This window comes from Aphelocoma coerulescens, unplaced genomic scaffold (assembly GCF_041296385.1).
Source record: "Aphelocoma coerulescens isolate FSJ_1873_10779 unplaced genomic scaffold, UR_Acoe_1.0 HiC_scaffold_204, whole genome shotgun sequence".
NCBI classification, from domain to species: Eukaryota; Metazoa; Chordata; class Aves; order Passeriformes; family Corvidae; genus Aphelocoma; species Aphelocoma coerulescens.
In genome coordinates, this window is record NW_027183550.1 from 129,624 (window position 1) to 143,083 (window position 13,460).

At 48.3% G+C, this 13,460-nt stretch overlaps 1 protein-coding gene across 1 annotated transcript in view; it reads right to left on the bottom strand.

Annotated features, from left to right (window-relative positions):
* The window catches only part of FUS (FUS RNA binding protein), a 52,749-nt gene that overhangs the window by 12,307 nt on the left and 26,982 nt on the right, over nucleotides 1–13,460 (bottom strand). The window contains 4 exon segments of the mRNA XM_068999008.1: nucleotides 33–162; nucleotides 6,138–6,244; nucleotides 8,023–8,055; nucleotides 11,013–11,047. Of these exon segments, the coding sequence (XP_068855109.1) occupies nucleotides 33–162; nucleotides 6,138–6,244; nucleotides 8,023–8,055; nucleotides 11,013–11,047 (305 nt within the window).

Genomic DNA, 13,460 nt, shown 5'->3' on the forward strand with positions numbered 1-13,460 from the left:
TTGGGGTGAAAGCGGGGGATTTTGGGGCTGACCATCGAACCAGTCGATGGCGGCCTTGGCCGAGGGGGGGTCGTCGAAGGACACGGTGGCCTCGCCCTTGAGCTTGCCGGTCTCACGGTCCGTGTAGAGATTGATCATGGGCTGGCCGGTCTTCTTGTTGGTCTGGGGGGGAGGGGCTGAGTGAGCACTGAGTGACCCCTGAGTGACCCCTGAGTGACCCCTGAGTGACCCTGAGTGAGGCTGGAGTGACCCCTGAGTGACCACTCAGTGACCCTGCCATGGGCTGGCCGCTCTTCTTGTTGGTCTGGGGGGGAGGGGAGGGGCTGAGTGACCCCTGAGTGACCCCTGAGTGACCCCTGAGTGACCGCTGAGTGAGGCTGGAGTGGGCCTGAGTGACCCCTGAGTGACCCTGAGTGAGCACTGAGTGACCCTGAGTGACCCCTGAGTGACCACTCAGTGACCCCGCAGTGAGGCTGGAGTGGGCACTGAGTGACCCCTGAGTGACCCTGAGTGACCCCTCAGTGACCCCTGAGTGACCTCTGAGTGACCCCGAGTGACCCCTGAGTGACCCCTGAGTGAGCACTGAGTGACCCCTGAGTGACCCTGAGTGAGGCTGGAGTGACCCCTGAGTGACCACTCAGTGACCCTGCCATGGGCTGGCCGCTCTTCTTGTTGGTCTGGGGGGGAGGGGAGGGGCTGAGTGAGCACTGAGTGACCCCTGAGTGACCCTGAGTGACCCCTGAGTGACCCTGAGTGACCCCTGAGTGACCCTGAGTGCCCCTGAGTGAGGCTGGAGTGACCCCTGAGTGACCCCTGAGTGAGGCTGGAGTGACCACTCAGTGACCCTGCCATGGGCTGGCCGGTCTTCTTGTTGGTCTGGGGGGGAGGGGAGGGGCTGAGTGAGCACTGAGTGACCCCTGAGTGACCCGTGAGTGACCCTGAGTGACCTCTGAGTGACCCCTGAGTGACCTCTGAGTGACCCTGAGTGACCCCGGAGTGACCCTGAGTGACCGCTGACTGAGGCTGGAGTGGGCACTGAGAGACCCCTGAGTGACCCCTGAGTGAGCACTGAGTGACCCTGAGTGACCCCTGAGTGACCCCTGAGTGCCCCTGAGTGACCCTGAGTGACCCCTGAGTGAGGCTGGAGTGAGCACTGAGTGACCCTGAGTGACCTCTGAGTGACCCCTGAGTGACCCTGAGTGACCCCTGAGTGACCCTGAGTGAGGCTGGAGTGACCCCTGAGTGACCACTCAGTGACCCTGCCATGGGCTGGCCGCTCTTCTTGTTGGTCTGGGGGGGAGGGGAGGGGCTGAGTGAGCACTGAGTGACCCCTGAGTGACCCCTGAGTGACCCTGAGTGACCCCTGAGTGACCTCTGAGTGACCCCTGAGTGACCCTGAGTGACCCTGAGTGACCCCGGAGTGACCCCTGAGTGACCCCTGAGTGACCCCTGAGTGACCCTGAGTGACCCTGAGTGACCCCTGAGTGAGGCTGGAGTGAGCACTGAGTGACCCTGAGTGACCTCTGAGTGACCCCTGAGTGACCCTGAGTGACCCCTGAGTGACCACTCAGTGACCCTGCCATGGGCTGGCCGGTCTTCTTGTTGGTCTGGGGGGGAGGGGAGGGGCTGAGTGAGCACTGAGTGACCCCTGAGTGACCCTGAGTGACCCCTGAGTGACCATTGAGTGACCCTGAGTGACTCCTGAGTGACCTCTGAGTGACCCCTGAGTGACCACTCAGTGACCCTGCCATGGGCTGGCCGGTCTTCTTGTTGGTCTGGGGGGGAGGGGAGGGGCTGAGTGAGGCTGGAGTGGGCACTCAGTGACCTCTGAGTGACCCTGAGTGACCCCTGAGTGACCCTGAGTGCCCCTGAGTGACCCCTGAGTGACCATTGAGTGACCCTGAGTGAGGCTGGAGTGACCACTCAGTGACCCTGCCATGGGCTGGCCGCTCTTCTTGTTGGTCTGGGGGGGAGGGGCTGAGTGACCCCTGAGTGCCCCTGAGTGACCTCTGAGTGACCCCTGAGTGACCCTGAGTGACCCCTGAGTGAGGCTGGAGTGGGCACTGAGTGACCCCTGAGTGACCATTGAGTGACCCTGAGTGACCCCTGAGTGACCCTGAGTGACCCCTGAGTGCCCCTGAGTGACCCCTGAGTGACCCCTGAGTGAGGCTGGAGTGGGCACTGAGTGACCCCTGAGTGACCCCGAGTGACCCCTGAGTGACCCCTGAGTGACCCTGAGTGACCCCTGAGTGACCACTCAGTGACCCTGCCATGGGCTGGCCGGTCTTCTTGTTGGTCTGGGGGGGAGGGGAGGGGCTGAGTGAGCACTGAGTGGGCACTCAGTGACCTCTGAGTGACCCTGAGTGACTCTGAGTGACCCTGAGTGAGCCCTGAGTGAGGCTGGAGTGGGCACTAAGTGACCCCTGAGTGACCCTGAGTGAGCCCTGAGTGACCACTCAGTGACCCTGCCATGGGCTGGCCGCTCTTCTTGTTGGTCTGGGGGGGAGGGGAGGAGCTGAGTGAGCACTGAGTGACCCCTGAGTGACCCCTGAGTGACCCTGAGTGACCCCTGAGTGAGGCTGGAGTGGGCACTGAGTGACCCCGGAGTGACCCTGAGTGACCCCTGAGTGAGGCTGGAGTGGGCACTGAGTGACCCTGAGTGACCCCTGAGTGACCCCTGAGTGACCCCTGAGTAAGCACTGAGTGACCCCTGAGTGACCCTGAGTGACCCCTGAGTGACCCCTGAGTGAGGCTGGAGTGACCCCTGAGTGACCCCTGAGTGACCCTGAGTGACCCTGAGTGACCCCTGAGTGACCCCTGAGTGACCCTTGAGTGACCACTCAGTGACCCTGCCATGGGCTGGCCGGTCTGGGGGGGAGGGGAGGGGCTGAGTGAGGCTGGAGTGGGCACTCAGTGACCTCTGAGTGACCCCTGAGTGACCCCTGAATGACCCTGAGTGACCCCTGAGTGACCTCTGAGTGACCACTCAGCGACCCTGCCATGGGCTGGCCGCTCTTCTTGTTGGTCTGGGGGGGAGGGGAGGGGCTGAGTGAGCACTGAGTGACCCCTGAGTGACCCTGAGTGACCACTCAGTGACCCTGAGTGACCCTGAGTGAGGCTGGAGTGGGCACTGAGTGACCCTGAGTGACCCTGAGTGACCCTGAGTGACCCCTGAGTGACCACTGAGTGACCCCTGAGTGACCCTGAGTGAGGCTGGAGTGACCCCTGAGTGACCACTCAGTGACCCTGCCATGGGCTGGCCGCTCTTCTTGTTGGTCTGGGGGGGAGGGGAGGAGCTGAGTGAGCACTGAGTGACCCCTGAGTGACCCTGAGTGACCACTCAGTGACCCTGAGTGACCCTGAGTGAGGCTGGAGTGGGCACTGAGTGACCCTGAGTGACCCTGAGTGACCCCTGAGTGACCCCTGAGTGACCCCTGAGTGACCCCTGAGTGACCCTGAGTGCCCCTGAGTGACCCCTGAGTGCCCCCTGAGTGACCCCTGAGTGACCCCTGGGTCACTGATAAGAGCTGATAAGAGCCCAGGTGATAACAGGTAAATACCCTCAATATCAGCTGATAACAGCTGATAACAACTGATAAGAGCTGATAAGAGGCGATACCAGATAACCAACAGCTGAGAACAGCTGGTAAGAACTGATAACAACTGATAAGAGCTGATAAGAGGTGACACCAGGTACCAGCACCTGATAAGAGCTGATAACAACTGATAACAACTGATAATGACTGATAACAGCTGATAACACCTGATAACACCTGACAACAAGTAATCACCCTGGCTAACAACTGATAAGAGCTGATAAGAGCTGGTACAAGGTGACACCGGACACCAACAGCTGATTAAGAGCTGATAACAAGCAATAACAGCTGATAAGAGGTGCTAACTGGTGGCACTGGGTACCAACAGCTGATAACAGCTGATAACAGCTGATAAGAACTGATAAGAGGTGACACCGAGTACCAGCACCTAATAACAGCTGATAACAGCTGATAACAACTGATAGGAGGTGACACCGGGTACCAGCACCTGTTAACAGCTGGTATGAGCTGATAACAACTGGTAAGACCTGATAACAACTGATAACAGCGGATAACAACTGAGAAGAGCTGATAACAACTGATAACAGCTGCTAACAACTGATAAGAGCTGCTAACTGGCCCTGAGGCCAGGTGATAACAGGTAACACCCTTGATAACAGCTGATAACAGCTCAGAACAGCTGACAGGAGCTGATAACAACTAATAATAGCTAATAACAGCTGATAACGACTGTAACACCTGGTCACAGCTGATAACAACTGATAACACCTGGTCACAGCTGGTAACAGCTGATAACGAGAGGCAACAGCTGATAACAGATGATAACAGCTGATAACGACTGGTAACAGCTGATAACAACTGATAATGACTGATAACAGCTCATTACAGCTGATACCAGCTAATACCAACTAATAAAAGCTGATAACAGCTGATAACAACTGGTAAGAACTGATAATGACTGATAACAGCTGATAATGACTAATTACAGCTAATAACAGTTGATAACAGCTGATAATGGCTACTAACGGCTGATAAGAGCTGATAACAGTTGATAAGAGCTGATAACGGCTGATAAGAGCTCAGGACATGTGACCACGCCTGTGCCCAGGTGTGCCCTGATCACCCCCCATGCCAGGCGCTCCCAGGTGCCCTCCAGGTGTGCCCAGGGCTGCCTGACCGACCTCAGGTGTGCCCCAGGCAGCCCCCAGCTCCCCCCAGCTGTGCCCAGGTGCCACAAAATCCCACCAGGTAGCCCCAGCTCCCCCCAGGTGTGCCCAGGTGCCCCCCAGGTACCCCCCAGGTGCCCCAAGCACCTTTTAGGTACCCCCAGCTCTCCCCAGCTTCCCCCAGGTACCCCCCAAGTGCCCCCAGGCATGCCCATGTGCCCCCAGCTGCCCCCAGGTGTGCCCAAGTACCCCCCAGCTCCCCCCAGGTACCCCCCAGGTAGCCCCAGGTGCCCCAAGCTTTGCTCAGGTACCCCCAGCTCTCCCCAGCTTCCCCCAGGTGCCCCCCAGCTCCCCCCAAGGTGTGCCTAAGGTGCCCCTAGGTACCCCCAGGTGCCCCCAGGTACCCCCCAGGTGTGCCCAGGTACCCCCAGGTGCCCCCAGCTCCCTCCCAGGTGTGCCCAGCTCCCCCCAGGTGCCCCCAGGTGCCCCCAGGTGCCCCCAGCTCCCCCCCAGGTGTGCCCAGGTGCCCCCAGCTCCCCCCCAGGTGTGCCCAGGTGCCCCCAGCTCCCCCCCAGGTGTGCCCAGGTGCCCCCAGGTACCCTCAGGTACCCCCCAGGTGTATCCCAGGTGCCCCCAGGTACCCTCAGGTGCCCCCCAGGTGTATCCCAGGTGCCCCCAGGCGTTCCAAGGTGTGCCCAGCTCCCCCCCAGGTGTGCCCAGGTGCCCCCAGGTACCCCCCAGGTGCCCCCCAGGTGCCCTCAGGTACCCCCCAGGTACCCCCCAGGTGCCCCCAGGTGTGCCCAGCTCACCCCCAGGTGCCCCCCAGGTGCCCCCAGGTGCCCCCAGGTGTGCCCAGCTCACCCCCAGGTGCCCTCAGGTACCCCCCAGGTGCCCCCAGGTACCCCCCATGTGCCCCCAGGTGTGCCCAGCTCACCCCCAGGTGCCCTCAGGTACCCCCCAGGTGCCCCCAGGTACCCCCCAGGTGCCCCCAGGTGTGCCCAGCTCACCCCCAGGTGCCCCCCAGGTGCCCCCAGGTGTATCCCAGATGCCCCCAGGTGCCCCCAGGTACCTCCCAGGTGCCCCCCAGGTGCCCCCAGCTCCCCCCCAGGTGTGCCCAGGTGCCCTCAGGTACCCCCCAGGTGCGCCCAGGTGCCCCCAGGTGCCCTCAGGTGTATCCCAGGTACCCCCAGGTGCCCCCCAGGTGCCCCCAGGTGCCCCCCAGGTGTGCCCAGCTCCCTCCCAGGTGCCCCCAGGTACCCCCCAGGTGCGCCCAGGTGCCCCCAGGTGCCCCCAGGTGTATCCCGGGTACCCCCAGGTGCCCCCAGGTGTGCCCAGCTCCCTCCCAGGTGCCCCCAGGTGTTCCAAGGTGTGCCCAGCTCCCTCCCAGGTGCCCCCAGGTGCCCCCCGTGCCCACCTTGATGATGCCGATCTGTTTGAAGTAGTCGGCCACCGACTCGATGGTGACGTTCTCGCCCAGCCCCTGCACGAAGATGGTGTTGTTGTCCGAGTTGTCCTGCTCACCTGCGGGACGCCGCCTCGTTAGCGCTCATTAGCGCTCGTTAACGATCATTAACGCTCATTAGCGCTCATTGGAACTCATTAACCCTCCTCAGCCCCGCCCCCACGCCCCAAACCCCCCCTCCGAAAGCTCCTCCCCCATCTCAAGCCCCACCCACAGAGTTCTGGGCTGCTCAGCTGGAGAATAATTGATTAATTAGCACTAATTAGCCCTCATTAGCGCTCGTTGGAACTCATTAACCCACCACAGCCCCGCCCCCACGCCCCAAACCCCCCCCTCTTAAAGCTCCTCCCCCACCCCAACCCCCATAGAGTTCTGTGGCACTAAGCTGGAGATTGATTAATTAGCACTAATTAGCCCTCATTAGCGCTCACTGGCACTCATTAGCACTCAGCCCCGCCCCCACGCCCCAAACCCCCCCTCCTAAAGCCCCTCCCCCTCCCCCACCCTCTCCCCCTAGAGTTCTGTGCTGCTAAGCTGGGGGTTAATTGATTAATTAGTGCCAATTAATGTTAATCGTGCTAATTAACCCTCCACAGCCCCGCCCCCACACCCCAAAACCCCCCCTCCTCAAGCCCCTCCCCCACCCCAACCCCCACCCCCAGAGTTCTGTGCCACTCAGCCAAAGGTTAATCAATTAATTAGTGCTAATTAGCACTCATTAACGCTCATTAACCCTCCACAGCCCCGCCCCCACGCCCCAAAACCCCCCTAAAGCCCCTCCCCCACCCCAGCCCCCACCCCTCCAGAGTTCTGTGCCACTCAAGTGGAAGTTAATCAAGTAATTAGTGCTAATTAGCACTCATTAACGCTCATTAACCCTCCTTAGCTCCGCCCCCACGCCCCAAAACCCCCCTAAAGCCCCTCCCCCCACCCCAGCCCCCACCCCCCCCGGAGTTCTGTGCTGCTCAGATGGGGGTTAATTGATTAATTAGCGCTAATTAACACTCATTAACCCTCCTTAAGCTGCTCCCAGAGAAAAACCCCAGGAACTTCAGCGAATTAGCTCCTTAATTACCCCATTAATTACCTGCAACCCAACTCCTTATTCCCTCTTCATTACCACTAATTACCCCCGAATGAGCGTTACAATTAATTAGCCCTTAATTAACCCATTAATTACCTGCAACCCAACCCCTTATTCTCCCCTTCATTACCACTAATTAACTCCCTAATTACCCCCTTAATTAACCCAACCCCAACCTTTTATTCCCGCCTTCATCACCTTTAATTCACCCTTAATTACCCCAATAACTACAATCAATTAACCCTTAATGACCTCGCCAATTAGCCCCAACCCAATCCTTCATTTCCCCCTTCACTACCACTAATTAATCCTTTAAACACCCAATTAATTGCACATAATCATCCCCAAATTACCCCACTAATTAACCCCCTAATGACCCAATTAATTGCACATAATCGTCCCCTAATTACCCCACTAATTAACCCCAACCCAACCCTTTAGCCTCCCCTTCATTACCACTAATTAACCCCCTAATTACCCAATTAATTGCACATAATCCTCCCCTAATTACCCCACTAATTAACCCCAACCCAACCCTTTAGCCTCCCCTTCATTACCACTAATTAACCCCCTAATTACCCAATTAATTGCACATAATCATCCCCTAATTACCCCACTAATTATCCCAAACCCCTCATCCACACCAATTAACCCCTTAACGAACCCCATTCATTACCCCTTAACCTCCCCCTCCCCCCCCGCTAATTAACCCCTCGCTAATTACCCAACCCCCCTAATTAACCCCTTCATTACCTGGCTCGTGCCTCGGCCCCGGCTCCCGGGGTCCTTTTTTGGGCCAAACATGGAAAAAAAAAACATCAAAAAAACCCCAATTATGTAAATGAGGGGGCGTGGCCAGAGGGGCGTGGTCTCATTAAACCCCTCCCCCTCCCCGGCCCCGTTTTGGGGCTAAAAACCCCAAATTTTGCTCCTTTTTTTCCCTTTTTTTACCGTTTTTCTCCTTTCTTCACATTTTTTCCTATTTTTCTCCTCATATTTTCGTCATTTTTTTCTGGTTTTTCCCATTTTTCCTCCTTTTTCCTCTTTTTTCCTCTTTTTTCTTTTTCTCCCTTTTTTCTCCTTTTTTTCTTAATTTTTTCCTCCTTTTTTCCTCCTTTTTTCCTTCTTTTTTCGCATTTTTTCCTATTTTTTTCCTTACTTTTTCATCGTTTTTCCCTCTTTTCCCTCCTTTTCCCTCTTTCCTTTTTTTCCTTTTTCCTCCTTTTTTCTATTTTTTCCCTTTTCTCCCATTTTTTCCTATTTTCTTCCTCATTTTTTTTTCATTTTTCCTCCTTTTTTCCCATTTTTTCCTCATTTCTTTTCCTTTTTTCCTCCTTTTCTCTCATTTTTTCTCCATTTTTTCCTTTGCCCTTTTTTCCTCTTTTTCCTCTTTTTTGCCTTTCTCCTTTTTTCCTTTTTTTTTTCTCCTTTTTTCTCATTTTTTCCTCATTTTTCCCTTTTTTTCACATTTTTCCCTCAATTTTGCCCATCTCTTCCTCCTTTTTTCCCTTTTTTCCTTTTTTCCCTTCTTTTCCCTCATTTTTTTCCTTTTTTCCTCCTTTTCTCTCATTTTTTTCCTCATTTTTTTCTCCATTTTTTGCTCCTCTTTTCCTTATTTTCCACTCAAGTTTTTTCCTCATTTTTTCCTTTTTTCAAAATTTTTTCCCTTTTTTCCTCCTTTTTTCCCCTTTTCCCCCATTTTCTACTCATTTTTTCTTCCTTTTTTTCCCATTTCTTCCTCCTTTTTCTCCGCTTTTTCCTTTTTTCCTCATTTTCCCCTCTTTTTCCAATTTTTTCCTTTTTCTCAATTTTTTCCTCTTTTTTCCTCATTTTTCCCTCCTTTTTTTCCAATTTTTTCCTCATTTTTTTCTCCACTTTTCATAATTTTTTCCCTTTTTTCCTCCTTTTTTCTCATTTTTTCCTCTTCTCCCCCATTTTCTACTCATTTTTTCTTCCTTTTTTTCCCATTTCTTCCTCTTTTCTTCTCATTTTTCCTCCTTTTTTCCCCCATTTTCCCCCTTTTTCCCCATTTTCCCTCCTTTCCCATTTATTTTTTCATTTTCACTCAAACCACGTTTTTTCCCCTCAAAAAAAAAAAACCCCCAAAGCGACGCCCCCGGATTGGGCTGAAACCTCAGGGATTTGGGCAAAGCAGAACTTTCGCTTTTTTGGGTGCACTGCAGGTTTTTTTTTGTTGGTTTTTTTTTGGGATTTTTCGGGAATTTTTTTTCCACCTTTTTGCCACCAAAATTCCACAGAAATTCCACCAAAAACCTCGAGGTCACCGGCGCTTTCCACCTTCCTCAGATTTGGGGTTTTTCCCCCAAAAAACACCAAACCTGATGGGTTTTGTTTTTTCTCCACACATGCAGCGTTTTTAACCAAAAATCACCTTTTTTTCCTCCTTTTTGAACCAAAAATCACCTTTTTTTCCCCCTTTTTTGAACCAAAAATCACTTTTTTTCCTCCTTTTTGAACCAAAAATCACTTTTTTTCCCCCATTTTTTCAACCAATTTTTTAACCAAAAAATCACTTTTTTTTCCTTTTTTGAACCAAAAAATCATTTTTTCCTCTTTTTAACCAAAAAATCACCTTCTTTCCCCTTTTTGAACCAAAAATCTCCTTTTTTCCCTCTTTTTTCCACCAATTTTTTAACCGAAAATCACCTTTTTTTTTCCCTTTTTTGAACCAAAATTCTCCTTTGTTTCCTCTTTTATTCCACCAATTTTTTAACCAAAAATCACCTTTTTTTCACCAATTTTTTAACCAAAAATCCTTTTTTCCCCTTTTTTTTAAACCACAAATCACCTTTTTCCCTCTTTTTTTAACCAAAAATCACCTTTTCTTTCCCTTTTCTTCCACCAATTTTTTACATAAAAATCACCTTTTTTCCTTTTTTTCCACCAATTTTTCAACCAAAAAATCACCTTTTTCCTCTTTTTTTAACCAATTTTAACCAAAAATCACCTTTTTTCCCTTAAATCTCCTTTTTCCATCGATTTTCAACCAAAAGTCACCTTTTTTGTCCCTTTTTTCCACCAATTTTGAACCAAAAATCACCTTTTTTCCCTTTTCCACATAATCTTTAACCAAAAATCACCTTTTTTTCCCTTTTTCCACCAAATTTTTAACCAAAAATCACTTTTTTCCCAACCAATTTTTTACCCAAAAATCATTTTCCACTTTTGAACCAAAACTCACCTTTTTTCCTCCCTTTTTCCATTAATTTTTTTAAACCAAAAATCTTTTTTTTCACCAAATTTTAACCAAAAATCATTTTTTTTTCCACCAATTAACCAAAAACCAATTTTCCCAATTTTTAACCAAAAATCACGTTTTTCCCCCAGTTTTTCCTTTAATTATTTTCAACCAAAAATTCCTTTTTTCCCCACCAATTTTTACCCAAAAATCTTTTTTATTCCCCGCCAATTTTTAACCAAAAACCGTTTTTTTTCCCCCTTTTTTCTCCACCAATTTTTACCCAAAAATACCATTTTTTAAGTTTTTTTTCCCCCCGTTTTTCCCCTTTTTTGCTCTTTTTTCCACCTCAATTCCACTCCAGGAAGGGGAAAAAACTTTTTTTCCCCCCAAAAATTTTCTCCCACCCAGCAACAAAAAAAAACCCAAAATAAAAAAAAAAAATTGGGAAAAAATAACAAAAAAAATCCTTTTTTTTTTTGAAATTTTTCTCTTTTTTTTGCTTTTTTTTTTTGGGCTGAAAACCTCGAATTTTGGGACTTACCACCGAATTTATTGAAGCCACCACGCTCACCACCGCTGAGGAGATAAATTAGAAGATAATCAGGAATTTTGGAAGCCCTGCCTAAAAAAAAACTTCTCGGGGAAAACTCCAAAATTTGGGAGCAAATCCGACAGTTTTGGGGTTTTCTGCTTTTTTGGGGGGATTTTTGGGCTTTTTTTTGGGTTTTTTTCCGGCTTTTTTTGGGCTTTTTCTGAAATTTTTTGGGGTTTTTTTGGGGTTTTTTTTTGGCTTTTTTTGGTCTTTTTTTGCGGTTTTTTTTCAGCTTTTTTGGTCTTTTTCTGGCCTTTTTTTGGGGACTTTTTGGGCTCTTTTTGGGCTTTTTCTGAATTTTTTTTTGGGCTTTTTTTCGTCTTTTTTCTGGGTTTTTTTGGCATATTCTGGGTTTTTTTGGTCTTTTTTTCAGCTTTCTTTTGTCTTTATTGGGAGTTTTTTTTTGGCCTTTTTTGGGTTTTTTTTGGTCTTTTTTTGGCCTTTTTCTGAACTTTTTCTGGCCTTTTTTGGGCTTTTTTTTCAGCTTTTTTCCAGCTTTTTTTGGCCTTTTTTGGGGCTTTTTCTGGCCTTTTTTGACCTTTTTTTCATCTTTTTTTGGCCTTTTTAGGGGGCTTTTTTGGGGCGTTTTTTTGGCCTTTTTTTTGGGCATCTTTTGGCCTTTTTTTGGGCTTTTTCTGAACTTTTTTTGGCCTTTTTATGAACTTTTTTTGGGCTTTTTTGGCTTTTTTTCCCTCGCCGCCGCCGCTTTTTCCTCCTGGACGCTTCAGGGTTGAAATTCAGCCCAAAATGAGAGAAAAACCCCCATTTTTTCACCTTTTTTTTCCCCCTTTTTTTTCCTGGATCTCCCCCTCCTCACCCGGAACTTTTTCCTCATTTTTGATGTTTTTTTAAAACCATTTTTTTTTGGGGGGGGGACAAAATTGGTCATTTTTGCCCTTTTCTGCCTTTTTTGAACCCAAAACAGCGGCGGATTTTGAGTTTTCGCTGCTTTTTTTTTCACACCTGCAGCACACAAAAGGCAGAGGTTGGTCAAACAGGAACAACAAAAATCCCCCAAAATCCCCCCAAAATACTCACCTGCCACGGCCCCAAAAAGCTGCTTTTTCCACCCAAAAACCGGCGGCAAAAACATCCCCGATTCCACCACAATTCCACCTTTTTTGCCTTTTTTTTTTACCGTTTCTCCCCTTTTTTTTGCCTTTTTTTTTTTTTTAAGTTTTTCCCTTTTTTTGACCATTTTGTTACCGTTTTTTGACTTTTTTTGGTCATTTTTTTACCGTTTTTCCCCTTTTTTGGCCATTTTTTAAACCGTTTTTCCCCCTTTTCTGCCTTTTTTTTACCGCTTTTTGCCATTTTTTTTACCATTTTTTCAACCATTTTTCTTTTTGTCATTTTTTTAACTTTTCCCTTTGTTTTTTTTACCATTTTTCCCTTTTTTGCCTTTTTCTGTTTTTCCTTTTTGTCATTTTTTTTACAGTTTTCTCCCCTTTTTTGTCATTTTTTTTCCTTTTGCCATTTTTTTAACCTTTTTTTCCCCCTTTTTTTGTCATTTCTTTTACCATTTTTCCTCTTTTCTTGCCTTTTTTTTACTGTTTTTCCCTTTTTTCCCCGTTTCTTCCCTTTTTTTTCTTACCCTTTTTCCCCTTTTTTGCCTTTTTTTACCATTTTCCCCCGTTTTTTGCCTTTTTTAAACCATTTTTCCCATTTTTTGGTCATTTTTTTAACCTTTTTTTCCATTTTTTAAATTCTCATTTTTCCTTTTTTATCATTTTTCTTTTTTTCCCCATTTTTCCTATTTTTAAGCATTTTTCCCCATTTTTCTCTATTTTTTAATATTTTTACCATTTTTTACCCCTTTTTTACCCATTTTTTCTCCTTTTTTTCTATTTTCTCTCATTTTTCCCCATTTTTCTTCTTTTAATTTTTCACCATTTCTCCTTTTCTTATTTTTTCCCATTTAAAAATTTCCTTTTACATTTTTCTCATTTTTTACCGTTTTTCCCCTTTTTTCCCCCCATTTTTTCCCCTTCTTGAATTTTTAACATTTTTTCTCTATTTTCTTATTTTTTCCATTTTTTTTTACATTTCCCCCCATTTTTTCTTTTTTTCTTCATTTTTTACCATTTTTTAACTTTTTATTTTCCCCCATTTTCCCCCATTTTCATTTTTTACCGTTTTTCCTTTTTTTCCCATTTAAAAATTGTTATCATTTTTTCTCATTTTTCTATTTTTTAAACATTTTTTCTATTTTTCTCTATTTTTTCATTTTTTAACCATTTTTTTTTCCTTTTTTAAATTTTTCCTTTTTCCTTCTTTGTTCTCTTAATTTTTTCTTGGTTTTTTTTATTTCTCTCATTTTCCCCATTTTTCATCTTTTACCATTTTTCCTTTTTTTATTTTTTCCCATTTAAAAATTTTCTTTTCCCATTTTTCCCT